This window comes from Harpia harpyja, chromosome 2 (assembly GCF_026419915.1).
Source record: "Harpia harpyja isolate bHarHar1 chromosome 2, bHarHar1 primary haplotype, whole genome shotgun sequence".
NCBI classification, from domain to species: Eukaryota; Metazoa; Chordata; class Aves; order Accipitriformes; family Accipitridae; genus Harpia; species Harpia harpyja.
This window is the reverse complement of record NC_068941.1, coordinates 80,929,487-80,943,123: the sequence shown is the minus strand read 5'-3', so window position 1 is coordinate 80,943,123 and position 13,637 is coordinate 80,929,487. Positions and strand designations below refer to the sequence as shown.

The window sequence follows — 13,637 nt, the reverse complement described above, 5'->3', positions numbered from 1 at the left end:
TCTACAACACATAACCCAAAAGGACCTGTGCATTTTGCAAAGCAATCTCATTTCTGTGGCAAGGCTAATGAAGCAAATGTCTCTTTTTTGCTTGCCTAAATAAGCATGGAAGTATCCTAAAATGTAAATATCACTAGTTATTATTTATAATAATAAAAATACTAGAAACGCCAAACTGTTATGTAAAACGTGACAAAACAAAAAGATTCCTCCTCTTTTTAATCACTTATCCTCAGTAAAAGCAGAAAGATGATGCTATAAAATTTCCAAAAGAAAAAATAAAGACAAAATTTACCCCCAGAATCTCTGATGTTTTTTTCAGTTCTTGTTTGTTCACATGTATTTTGTGTGTTTCCATCACTGTAAATACAATTATGTACTGAGAACACTTACAGTTGACAATTTCGATCTTACATGCTTCATAGACTGTAAAATGGAAACTTAGACTCACACAGCTGTTACAAGGCTAAGATAACGTTTATTATTCTGAGGTATAACATTCTACTTGAGCATAGTCAGCAACTGTGTGAAAATAGTGAAGATTCTTATTTTGAACTGAACTTTCATACCTGCCAGAATTTTGATAAGTGGAAGCTCTAATGTGCAAAATAACTTCCACAAACCTTGAACCTGTAAAGCAAGATACAAATAAATTCTTCAGTATCAGCCAATTTTAATCTTAAAACATATAGTAGTGTCATTATGTGGATCTATTTTCCAGTAAGCAGTATTTCACTTCCTATATACTCCCCTTTCATATGGCAACACTGTTTGTGGAATGAAATACTACTTAGTGTGAATTACAGTATCTAAATACTGTAGCCCATTATCACTCCATTTTGTGGGGAATAGTAACACATTTTGTAATAGTAATCATTTTGTACAGGAATAGTAATAAAGAAATATACATACCTCACTTTTCTAGATGGTTTCTTTTTAGAGCAAGATCCATTATAACAGGACATACAGTTATCCCTTTTTCTTTATTCACTTGAACAATTAAGCAACCATTCAGAATTCATAACTTTGTTTTCGTTAGGAAGAAAATAAAAGATGATACAAGTATGTACCCAATTTAGTTACAAAGAACAGGAAGTCTGTTTTTTCTCTAACCACTGAAGCAATCGGTCAGCAACACTTGTCTAAAAACTCCTCCAGTTGGCTGGCTCTCAGTGTTTCTGTGCATTTGGTATTTCTGTGCCTTTGGTGTTTCGCTGTTGCCTTCCTTCACAGATTGTTTCATCATACTGCTGGGCCACTTAGATATCCAGATCAATACAGCTCCATCAACTAATGGTCTAAGCCCTACACTTCCTACCATCAATTTCAAGGAAAACCCCTAGGATTCTATGATGTACCTTCCACCAGAACCTGAGCATACCCCTAAATTCTGACACTTTTCCAGGTATGTGATTACAGGGAGAAAACAAACACACACAAAAAGCCACTAAAAGACTTCTTAAGATGCATTCTGAACTGCAATAAGGGCTAAAATAGAATAAATTAGATCACTTGGAAGGGACCTACAACGATCATGTAGTCCAACTGCCTGACCACTTCAAGGCTGACCAAAAGTTAAAGCATGTTATGAAGGGCATTGTCCAAATGCCTCTTAAACACTGACAGGCTTGGGGCATCAACCACCTCTCTAGGAAGCCTGTTCCAGGGTTTGACTGGTGTTTGGCTAATACAACCTAGAGCAAAAGATACGCTGAGAGTTTTTGTACCCAAGGAACACATTGAAAAAACCCAGTGACACTCTGTTTTAACTCTGTTAACACTTTAGACTGTTTCATATAGCTTTAAAATACCAAAAGAAAAGTCATAATATTCTGAACATTTCCTGTTCTTAGAATCTTCATTTAAATACTTGGTTAACTGTTGCAGAGGAAAAGCTTCTTCTAAAGATTAACCTTGAGACTAACCATTTCCTCCTTCTGGAAAAAATGGCAAATTTGATGGGCAACTTTATTTTAAATGTTGACCAGCACTGTAAACCAGTAAGGATTGAAGCCTTCTATTTAACTCAAGTAGAGATTCTGATTTGAATGAGAAGCACATCATTCACTCTCTTAAATTCATGACAATACTTCCGAAGTTACATCTGAGTAACTATTTTTTATATCTTACCTGTAAGTCATGAGCAAGCTCCATCATTACATTATAAAGCTTCTCCAAGTTCACACCTACGTTTTGATACTGATATAAATAAATTTTAAAAAAATAAACAAGTTTTAATGCTAACATAAAAATATTCAGAATACTACCCATTTTAAAAGGAATTAAGCTATATCAAGATATTTTTCTGTATGTCTCGTATTATATTTAACATTTGAGTAATGTTCTTAGACCTCTGACAAGCAGAATTCATGAACAGAGCAGTACAGATCATGAATATTCAAGATTTTACCTGTTCCTTTATTTACATTTTCCACAGACCAAGTATGGAGAAATAGTATCACTAGACTGCCCTTGACTTGAAGTCAGAATTCTACTACTACTTGTAAAATGAGGAAAAATTCCTTCCAATTTTCTTTCTCCTATCAGTACTGCCACTCTTCTGTGCCTGAACTATTCAGTTCCTTCCCTTCTGTTCCAGCGGTGTTCTGCACAGAGCCATGCCACCTCATTCAGTTGGCTAGAAGACCATTTTGAAATGCATACAGACACTGAGAATATAATCCTTAGCTCCAAGAAATGGTCACTAAAAATAAACTTAATGTCAACCTATTAAATTTGTTTATCAGGCTAATACACAAAATGTAAACAATAAAATGCTGCTTTTCATTATTAAATTCCTGTGAGGAAAGATGGGAATGTGAAAAATGCTGCAGACGTAGATTTTCTTTCTTGCAGCCTGTATCTTCAATGATGGCTGAACAATCAAAATTATGGAAGAAATTTACATCCAAGCCATTAAGTGCAAAAAACACTAGTACTGTCCCATAAAATTCCTGGACCACAAACTATAGAACCTTGGACGGCATTCCAGAGGACTAAAGTTACGCGCTTTCCTGTCCATGTACTCTTCCCCAATAATCACATACTGGTCTGTGTTGAAGGCAGGAAATCAGGTTACATGGAATTAAGTATGACATGTTATGATTGTTCTTAGTTTTTTACGTAAACCAGTGAAATTAAACTAAGGGTTATTTGTGTAAAAAGAGGCATTTACTCTGTGTTGATAAATACTTCTGAACTTGGTCACAATACTTCAAGACAGACACTAAGAAATTTCAGATAGGCTAAAGAGGAGAACCAAAAATAATAGTAAGTTTAGAAAACATGACCTACAGAGAAAGAGATTAATCAGGTTTATTTAGTTTAGAAGAATAAGTTGCAGGAGGAGAACATAAAAGTTTTTATAAAGAGAATCTTATATCAATTATTTTCATGTGCACTAGGTATAGAACAATTGGCTTAATGGAACCTGCTTAATCTGCAGACTACAAAATTTTTTCATGAAGTTAAGACTAGCATCTCTAAGGGACAGTCCAGGTTTTGATTGCTTTAAAAATATGTTTAACATTTTCTTGTTTATCTCTAGATTGCAGATTTCATAGCTAACCACATAAAAAAAAAAAATTATCAGTTTTTAACACCATCTCCCCATCTCCTCCTAGTTTCATCAAATGACTCACAGTTCTAGTACTGCAGGATTTGCCAAATAGTACCACTGCATTCACTTTATCCACTGTCTTCATAATAATTTAGATAACTGCTAGTACAGTGCCCTTCAGTCTTTCCGTCTCCATCTTAAATAACAACAAATATTTCCACATCCTCTTTATAAAGCAGCTGTTCCATCCTCTAACCTTTTAGAAGCCCACTGTGCCTTTCTTGAAATGCAGAGACCAAAACTGAACAGTCTTCAAGACGTGGGTGCACCAAGGTTTTCTATGGCAAAAAAATCATGTTCCTTTTCTTGTTATCAATACCTTTCCTTATGGTGCCTATATTTTGTTGGCTTTTTGGCAGCTGCTACACATTGAACCAACATAAAACTGGCAACAATGATTCCAAGATCTCTTCTTAAATTGCAACTACTCTGCATGCATTACTTTCAATTTATGCTTGCTCAATTTAGTGAGATCCTCTAGAGTTCCATACCCTGAGCTCAGCATCTGACTATCCAAAAAGGTAGATGAGATTCATTTGACATAAGGCATTATTTTAAAGGGTAATTAAGACTTCTAAGAAAGATTCTAGTATAGTTCTGGTTTTATATAATAAATGGGAAGGAAAACAGAAGAAAAAAAAAACCCTGAAAGGAAAGACTGATGAGAGAAGTCTGACAGGGAAAACCTTCATTAAACTCCATAAGACTATGGAATTTTGAGCAAGCACAGAAGCCCAGAATGGAAGATAAATATCCCAGACAGAGTGCAGTACAGATTGCCGATTTCTGTCCATGATAGTTTGGGGGAAAAAAAAAAAAAAAAAAAATCAATAGCAAGTAGAACTGCAGGATGCCTAAGCTTACTATTTTATGTTTGACAACGTGACTGTAACGTACATCACATGGAGGACTCATCAGAGCAGAGATCAGTTTTGAGGCCAACAGAACCCTAACCACTTTAGAAGATGATCTGTTAACACTCGCTCTTTCTTTCTCAATAGCCACATTGCTGGAGACTGACCTACATTGGCTAAATTCTTGGTGAACAGGGTATTCTGAGATAATTTCTACTAAATTAATACGCATAGGTAGTGCTGAAAAGAAATTTAAAATCTGCTTCCCAAGTGAATTACATCTTTCTGTCAAGAACAGTAAAAAAGTTTTTTAAAAAAAGAATATATTGACAGGAAACCAAATGGCCATGAAATCACATGGAAAGCTTCTCAATTGAAAAAGCACTGAGAAGGTTTCTTAGGCATCTTGTAGGCAATCTATCTTCAGGTTTATCATACACCCTATGTGTATTTTAAAGGAATCCTAATTATTCTACACTCACTTTATTATTTGCGTTCCTATCTTGGAGCTGATGGAACACCAAGAGGGGCTCTCATGCTATGAGCTGCAGAAGTCTCTCTTTCTGCTACAGACCTGCCGCTATTCTATAGGTTTCTTACCTTACTGCTCTCACAAAATACCTACAGTTGGGAGAAAAAATCTGCTCCAAAAGAAATATATTCCTCCAGGGCTTTTAATATGTCCAGCCAGAATGGTAGTTCTTTTGAAGCAAAAGCAGGTAAGAATAATCAAATTGGTTGGGAAATCTTCAAAATCCTTCCTAAAGAAGGGTCTATATAGTCTAAATAGATCTCCAAATTAAGGATTTTTCTAAAAAAAAAAAAAAAAAAAAAATTAAATTCATATTAAAATTAATGGACAGAGGAGGTCCTCTCTCTTCAGGGAGGTAAGGACCCTTCTGAGTTTGTGAGAAGGTATCTCTGGACACCTTTTTCCATCTGAACAGGGTCTTTTGCAGGAATTGCTCCCTGAGCTAGATGCCATTATCTCCTCCTTGTCTTCATGATGACTCTCAGAACCACCTGCCTGTGTTTCTAGGGAGTGAGGGTAGGCACGGACTGAGACACCAGTACATCTAAACACTTGATCCTGTGTCCTGACAGTGAAAGTCAGCTGTAAATCAACAGGTAAACATAACCCATCCTCCAAACAGTGTATAATAATCTGCCTTGTACACAAAACTCACAATTTTGGCCTACTATTTGCAAAACAGCCCCATTATTTGAAGAAAAACAGAAGTCTGGAACCCAAGCATTACAGCAGATGCAGACTGACAAAAGCAATGCTTCATCCATTATTTGATCCAAACAGAATGCAGAAGGAATCCAAATTACTTGTTGCTGTACAAACACAACAGAACCAGAACTGACTGAAAATTAGTTTATATTAGGACAAATTGTAACACATTATTGCTACAGAGGCATGCATTCTGGTACACAGCTGGGAAAGAACCATCATGGGAACTTTATCATATTGGTCCAACTAATTTTAAGATAAGAGAATTGCTGAGCGTAACAGAAGCGTGGGAGACACCTATTAGTTACAAGAAGTTATGTTTCATGCTAAAAACAGAATTACCCGAGTTTTGCAATAATCTTTGCTGCAGACGTATTTTCCTACCACATACCATAAAACAAAGGGGCACTAGCGTTGCAGTCATTCAGAACACGCTTAAGCCTGGACCATAGTTCTTTTCACCTTGAAATGACCATATGACTCAAGATAACAGCAGATAAAAATGAACAGATTCTAGGTAATCCGATGTCTGTTAGTGGGAAGCATATCCTGGCAAAGCCCCAGCAGCAGAAAAGAGTTAAAAGGGGTAATCAATTCCACTGACAGCCCATGCGGATTCCCCATCTGCTCAAGGGCTATTAGCCTATACAACTTCAGCGTTGTTTGTGTTGGTCATTTGTGAGTAGACAATATGGACACCTACTGTACAGGCTTCCCCTCAGCCTACAGCAGACTTGAAGACTGCAAGACTGAGAAACGGTAAGCCCTTGAAGGTAGGATGCAGAGGGCTCTCTTCAAAGCTGAAGTATCTAGATCCACTGGTAGTCATCCTTCTTTTATAACAGTCTAGTCCTATCAGTGAGGACTTCCCTCTACCCCAGACAGATTAACTTAAGCAGGCCCATACTCCAGTGAAAAGCCATCAACCTGTCTCCAAGAAACCTCGTCCATACCCACTGGTTCTGGAACAAATGAGCTGTCTGTGAAATACTACACTTTCAGCAACAGACAGCTTACTTGATCCCATTCTGGAGGTGGAAGTAAGCCCAACAACAGGCTTCAATTGACACCAAGATTCCTCATCAGCAAATGCAGCAATGACAAGGCAGTACAATGTTTAGCACCTGTTTCTTTCAGCAAAGGTTTCAAGGTATATGGACTATGACCCCTTTTACTGAGCCTTTTGGCACAGCACCAAATATACAGACAAGCAGCAAGTAGTGTATATTCTGTGCTAGAGAGGTGTGTGGGTGAGAGGCGGGCTACAGAATAAAATAGTAATCATTCTTCTAAGTACTAGGCCAGGTGGACAAGACTAGTACGATACACAGGGAGCTTAACTGAAGTAGTGGGGCACAAGACATGATAGATCACCTGGCATGGATCCCTCTGGGAGTACAAACAACTGTTAGGAACCTATCAGTAAAGTCAGAGAAAGAAGGCTGAAGAGAGAAATCTGGCAAAGAGCTAGGACTCTTAGGAAGAACTGGTACTCACTGAGCAAACAGAGAAGCCAAAAAGAAAGTGGGAGAGTCCAGGGAACAAATTAATTGCATAAGGAATGGAGGGGAATAATCACAGGATGTTAGAGGGAGCCATTAACCAGGACTTGGGTGAACAAGTCAGCATAAAGGCACTGGAGATGGTTTGGGCAAGGAAGCAAACTAGACCTGAAGTAGGGCAGGAAGGAAGCAAGACTTCAATATTTAACTCGGAGCTGGGAATCAGGATGACAAAATTGAGAAATGGTAACTAAGAATAAATATGATATATGAAGAACAAAAGGCAGAGTCAAGCTAAGGAAAGAGAGAAGATTAAGGATGCTGATTCACAGGAGGGGATATCACATATAGAAATAACCAACAAGTTTATAGCTTCTGCCTGTTTGCCTGTCCATTCCCTACACTAACAGCTTAATTCATGAAGTAGCTTCTGAACAACTGCAGTTTACAGCTAGTGTTTTAAAGGAAACTGACTCTGGTTTTCTCAGAAATGTCTATGCTGATGGGTATGTGCTGATACTACTGACCTCTGCCCATGCTCTAAGCCCACTTGTCATCTGTGGATTTGTATCCTAGAAGCCCTATTACAATCATGCTACAATACTTGTGTCTGAACAAGCAAGGCCTCTGCAAAGTTAAAGGTTTCCAAAAAAGCCATCATTTAGGTTGCTGCACACCTATTTTTATCATTCAAACAACTTCTGAAGGCTGTGTCCAGAGTAGATCACCATGCCCCAAAATACAAATACCAAAATTTTGTAACATTCAGTAAATAAGTTTCAACAGACAGTAAGACATTTCTATAGTGCTGGGAATAACGTCTCAAGAAGTTCATCAGACATTCTCTCTTACTGAGAATAAAAATTCACAGATTTTTTTATACACATGCTTGAAGATTCACATTTGACTCCCTCATGTTCCTCAGCCTATGATGTGGTATCCTTACCAGCTGTGAAATTCAGGAAAATTGTTTATAATAATTAACTAAATACAGGCTACAAGTTCACAGGAATTAGAGAACAAGGCACTAGACATTTTGGAAAGGAAAGCTGGAAATCAGTTTGCAGGGAGGTGGAAAGAAAAAAGATCAGATTATACATTAGATTATACACAAAGATTATACATTAATTAATATTGTTACTGAACTTTACAGTTTTGAAGCACAATTTTTCAACTGTTCCTGGAGAATATGATCCCATCTTGGTAGAATGCAGTGAACCCTTCCCTTCTCCCCTTTCTTTAAAATTCAATTTCCAACAAGTAGTATTAATATAATAATTTTCTTCCATCAGAAAAGCATTATCTGTCTTTTTTTTGCAATATTTTGTAAGCAAAAGCAATTCTTTCATCATTTCCTTCCCCTTTTAACCCAACCAGAAACAATTTAAAACAAACTACTTACTGATGCATTTCTCAAAGTGTCTGTATCTGTATTTATTGTTCCCACAGAAAAAGGCTTTTCAAAATACTTCTGTATTAAACATTCAAAAGAGGGAACTGTGTCGCTGGGGTTTATCAGCCACGCTGCAATCCTTGGATCTAACACAACACTATCAGCAACTACAAAAATAAGTTATTTCTGACAATCAAAATATTTAAATTATCTCCCATGCTGAGAAATACCTCTAAAGTTTTGCCCATCTTTCCTGTAGATGCACATCATAAATACACAAGCATTTACCCTATGAAAATGTTAAACATTGAATTCACAGCTGTAACAAATGGTCAGTATCATGACTACATAGGAGTAAGTTCAATACTGAATATTTTTGAACAGGGTTTTTTGTGGGTTTGTTTTTCAGGTTTGTTTGTGGGTTTTTTTTCCCCAAGTTTCAAAATGTAAGTAAACCTTTGATTCTTAAGATTGACTGTAAAGGCCTCTCTTTCTTATCACTGGAAAATTTCAAACTGAGTTTTTCTTGTGAGTGTCTCCCTCTGGTACATTTTTGTTGTTGCTGTTAACTTGATTGATATCCATAAGATTGCTATTGGGGGTCAGGGGAGAGAAGATTTACTTCCTCACAATCAGACTTCTGAGATCTTTAATGTATATATGAATTCACATATGGGTACACAATGCACTGTTCCCCAAAATCAGAACCTTTTGTCCTATAGGATCATAGGTGCTTACACTACACTTTCTCTCATGTTCACATAGATACATAGGATGGAGCAAGCCTAGTGCTGGTTTTTTTCCCTTTTAACTACAGTCTCAACATATGTACTGTAGTACTACAAAGAAGAGGAGAGAGAAACTAGTAACTAGAATGCTTTGTGATGTATTCAAAGATAGATCTAAGTATCCTCTTCAGTAACCCCCAAGTAAGTTCAAATGACAACCCACAGGTATATTTATAGAGACCTCCATGCTATGCAACCTTACAGGCTCAGTTACCTGGAAGCAAACTTTAATGTCCCTAACGCAAATTACAGCTGCAGGACTATTCTAAAGAGAACCAGGCTTGTTAACTTCCACTGATATAACTGTTGCTGAAAAGAGCTTCATGTGTCTGCTCAACAGATGTTAGGGAAGGACGCATCTTGTCCCTGAATCAGCTTGAGCTCTGCTGGAGTGGCCAGATAACTGAAGGATACTTCCTCTGCATGGTCTCATACCAGGATTTTATGTAGCTTGCCATCCTTTTCTCTGAATGCAAACAGCTATTCACCTCAAAAACTAACAGATGCTAAAGAACAGCCTCAGAAATTGTCTCCAGTATACCCTCCTGATAGTACTACTAAGAGAGTCTTTCTGTGACTGGAAGGACAGTCTTAGCTTTGGAATCGTGAAGCTTAAGAAAGTATGTCAAACCGCATCCACTCCAAAACTACACTTTGGCTGTGTCCATGGGATTTCCACTGCTCTTTCAGCAGGAAGTAATCCCCACAGGAATTAAATGAAACTTTGACAACTGTAACGGACATAGTTGCCATGAACTCAAATGACGCATTGTGAAGAGGCAGACTAAGCAACTCAGCCTCACTGATGGGCAGTAACACTTGGCAGCTGATGGCAGTTGGAAAATGCCCAGAGGCCGTAGGAAGGCTCTGCCTAGTGAGATGCTGGACATTCACAAGCTCATGTGAAGACTGCATGAAATGAGCACTGATTTTTCTAGTAATAACAACTACATGGATTACCAAAGATACACGGAAGAAGAGAATCCTGTTACCAAATGGTCTCTGAGATACCTCAAAGATCCTTTTCTCATATCTCTATTTACAATGAGCACGAGACAGTCTCTAGCTGAAAAAGGATAAAGAATCAAACCCCCATCCATCCATCCCTCCATCCCTTCCTTCCCAACTAAAATTTTCACCAAAGGTGAGAGTAGCAGTAATGAGTTATAGCCACCAATTCAGTCTTGGAACAAGGATGACACCTTCAAGCTGAGGAGGCAGCACATACAGAACCAAGACAGAACAAAGCTGAAAGGAGTGAAGCAAAACCAGGGTCAAGCTGGGATGAAGTGAAGAATCTGTGCTGATAAAAGCATACTTTCCTCAAGATTGTGAAATTGTACTCAAGTCCTGTCCTTCCACTCTGAAACATTACTGGATCCCAATGGCAAAGCATGCCATATTTTACTAGTCAGGGCTATTTTATCTGTATGTATTCCACTGGTTAGTACACTATTTTGAGAACAAGTGCTGTCATTCAAGTGATTGCAGTCAATACGACATAGACAGAAATTTCAGTGTTTGCTTGATTTACCATGATGTAATTTTTTTACATTAAAAAAGGCAGGGGTTTTGTTTTCTTTTGTTTTTTACCATAGCAGAAATAATGGGTGAGGAAGCATCAACTTCCAAAGTTTAAAAAAACCTAGACAAGAATGCTTTTGGATACTAGCAACTTCAGATTCAAATCCTATGCATCAGATAGGATCTAACCTAGATCTAGTATTTCCTGTGTGTACAGGTTATAAAACTGTCACTAGTGCCAGTACCATCACGATGTTTCTCCCTGCCTCCCCCTTCCCATTCCCAGGGCTAAGTGTCTTTTGTGTAGATCTTCCCACCAGGTTCTAAATCATCATCAGTTTACTGTGATTTACTCATGAAACTTTTCAGATGCTGAACACAAGCTGAAGACTCTCCATAGACGAGGTCCTTTCTGAATGGTCAACACTTATTTTTGTAATTCACTCAGCAATAATCCAATACGTAGAACCAAGAAAAAAAAAAAACACATTATATTTACATCTTATATCTTCCGTTTGTAGTTGCTTTTAAATCCATACAAAAGACTCTTATTTGTTCCTGTCAAAAAACCAAGGACCCATTCAAGTGATTCCTAATTCTGACAACTATGAGCACCACTGGAATTTATTTTAGCCTCTTCTCTTGAGCAGAGAAAGTTTTTCTAGGGAACATGAAACATGAAGCAGTTTGACCTTTCCAGCTATAGTCAGGACTGTGTTGAAAGCTTTTGTTCCCACTGGAAGCTATCCTTAAATTATTCAATGATTTGATTCCTACTCTGAGAAGAAATACATCATCTTGACATGCCAAGCCTCTGGTCACAACCTTCCCCATGAAGTGTGTTCTTTTGCATGGTACTAAAACTCTGTTTTCCAATATATTGCTTAACCATCAATCTAGTTACTTCTACACCCAGTGATTTTAACAGAAACATCACAAGCACAGATATTTTAGGATTAGATCACAGATTAGATTAGATAGTTACCTTGTTTCCAGCTAACTTCATTACCATAAACTTGAAGTAAAGTCCTCAGGAAATCTTTTGCGTTGAAGCAAATAATCGGAACTTTGCAATGTAGCATTTCAAACAACACTCGCCTGCACAAAAGTAGTTCGTTAACACACAATATATTGCTACTATATTTAGTGAATCTATTTACTTTATACATTTAATTAGCATCTAATACTAAACAGTTAACATTTCTTTATTCCTGTAAGAACAGAATACTGTATTTGAATATTAAATTCTCAATTCAATAATACCTGAAGCTTCATTCTGTAATAAATTGAACATCCTAGCAGATATACCTTATCGTGCATTTATAAAGAAAACAAATCCTTAGGTGACACTCAAAATTAAATGCAATCTTAATCCAAAACAGCAACTGGCATCCCTGTAATACTTTAATATACCCAAGTAAGATCACAGCGGCTTCTGAGTTAATATAGTATTGTAAAATCACAATGTAAAAGTTACGAGACAATCTAAATTGCCATAATCACCTAGTGTTAATATGCTATTTAAATCTAGAATGCTTCATCTGACACATTTTTCCATGCTTTTTGAAAATGTCTATAGTTCCCACATCCATACTATTTTAAATAGATTTTACCAATTACATATATTAGTATATAGATTTTACTAATGATTTGTGACTTTTTTTATAAGCTCTATTTTGGGCAATATAGAAAAACAGTAATTTTTTTATAGAGCTTTCACATTTATCTCTGGTGGTGTGAAACCACAGTACCAAGTTTTGGGACATATTAGAAGTTGTGTAGATCATAAGGTATCATTGTATACAGTGTAGATCCACTATTAAACAATTGCACCGCTCTTACAACAAATAATTACCTATAGGTTTCATCTAAATGCTAATACACTTATTCAACTTGTTTATTATTGAATTTTTACTGTTAATATGTACATGCTTTATTGATATGTTATTCTCAATTCAGAACAACCTGTATTCAAACCAACAGCTAGTTATTAAACTAGTTGTCATATAACTCTGATATTACAGCTGGAGAAGTACAGGTAAGTGAAATGATTTGTTTCAGGTCACAGTGGAGCAGTAGCAGAGATGCAACTAACAACCAAGTCCAACAACTTAAAATGAATGCTTTGTGATTTAATAACCCAAACTCAGCAGTTTACAATAAAGCAGTTATTACTGGAAGTTGTAAAATATTCTAATGAAGTTTTAACGTGGGACTATTAATATCTAAGAATCAGATTCAGTTCTCATTTCTCCCTTAATGGGATACTATTTCAAAGTTAATAGTAAGGAATAAAAAAGGATCTTGGTTATACTAACTGGAAGTTTAAAACATAATCCAACTTTTTCTTAAATTTAGTCCAACTGTTAGACAGATACATAAAGCATTTACTTTGAAAAATTCTCGTAATTTTGATGTAACTTTATTACTGAATATTAGGAAAACTTCATTCAGGATCTCAAAAGCCACTAAAAAAGCCTGTTGTGCTCAAAAAATTAAAAATATTAGCAGAGCTTAAAAAGGATGTTCACCATAATAACGTCCATCAAAAACATACTAGATAAGAAATGCAGTTCAGGAAATGGAAGATAAGATACAAAAAAGATAAACCTGGATGAATCATATTTTTTGGTGCCATATAGCTGTAAGCTATTCATAAAGGATTTCTAGGTGAATGTAAACAGCTCGTACCAGAATCCCAACCTAGTTCTGCAGGACTG

General features: G+C 36.7%; 1 protein-coding gene across 1 annotated transcript in view; it reads right to left on the bottom strand.

Annotated features, from left to right (window-relative positions):
- POLN (DNA polymerase nu) overlaps nt 1-13,637 on the bottom strand; it is a 106,063-nt gene that overhangs the window by 84,123 nt on the left and 8,303 nt on the right. The window contains exons 5-9 of the mRNA XM_052780673.1: nt 11,903-12,015; nt 8,615-8,772; nt 2,131-2,199; nt 570-630; nt 296-360 (exon numbers count right to left, since the gene is read on the bottom strand). Of these exons, the coding sequence (XP_052636633.1) occupies nt 296-360; nt 570-630; nt 2,131-2,199; nt 8,615-8,772; nt 11,903-12,015 (466 nt within the window). The remainder of the gene's footprint in view (nt 1-295; nt 361-569; nt 631-2,130; nt 2,200-8,614; nt 8,773-11,902; nt 12,016-13,637) is intronic.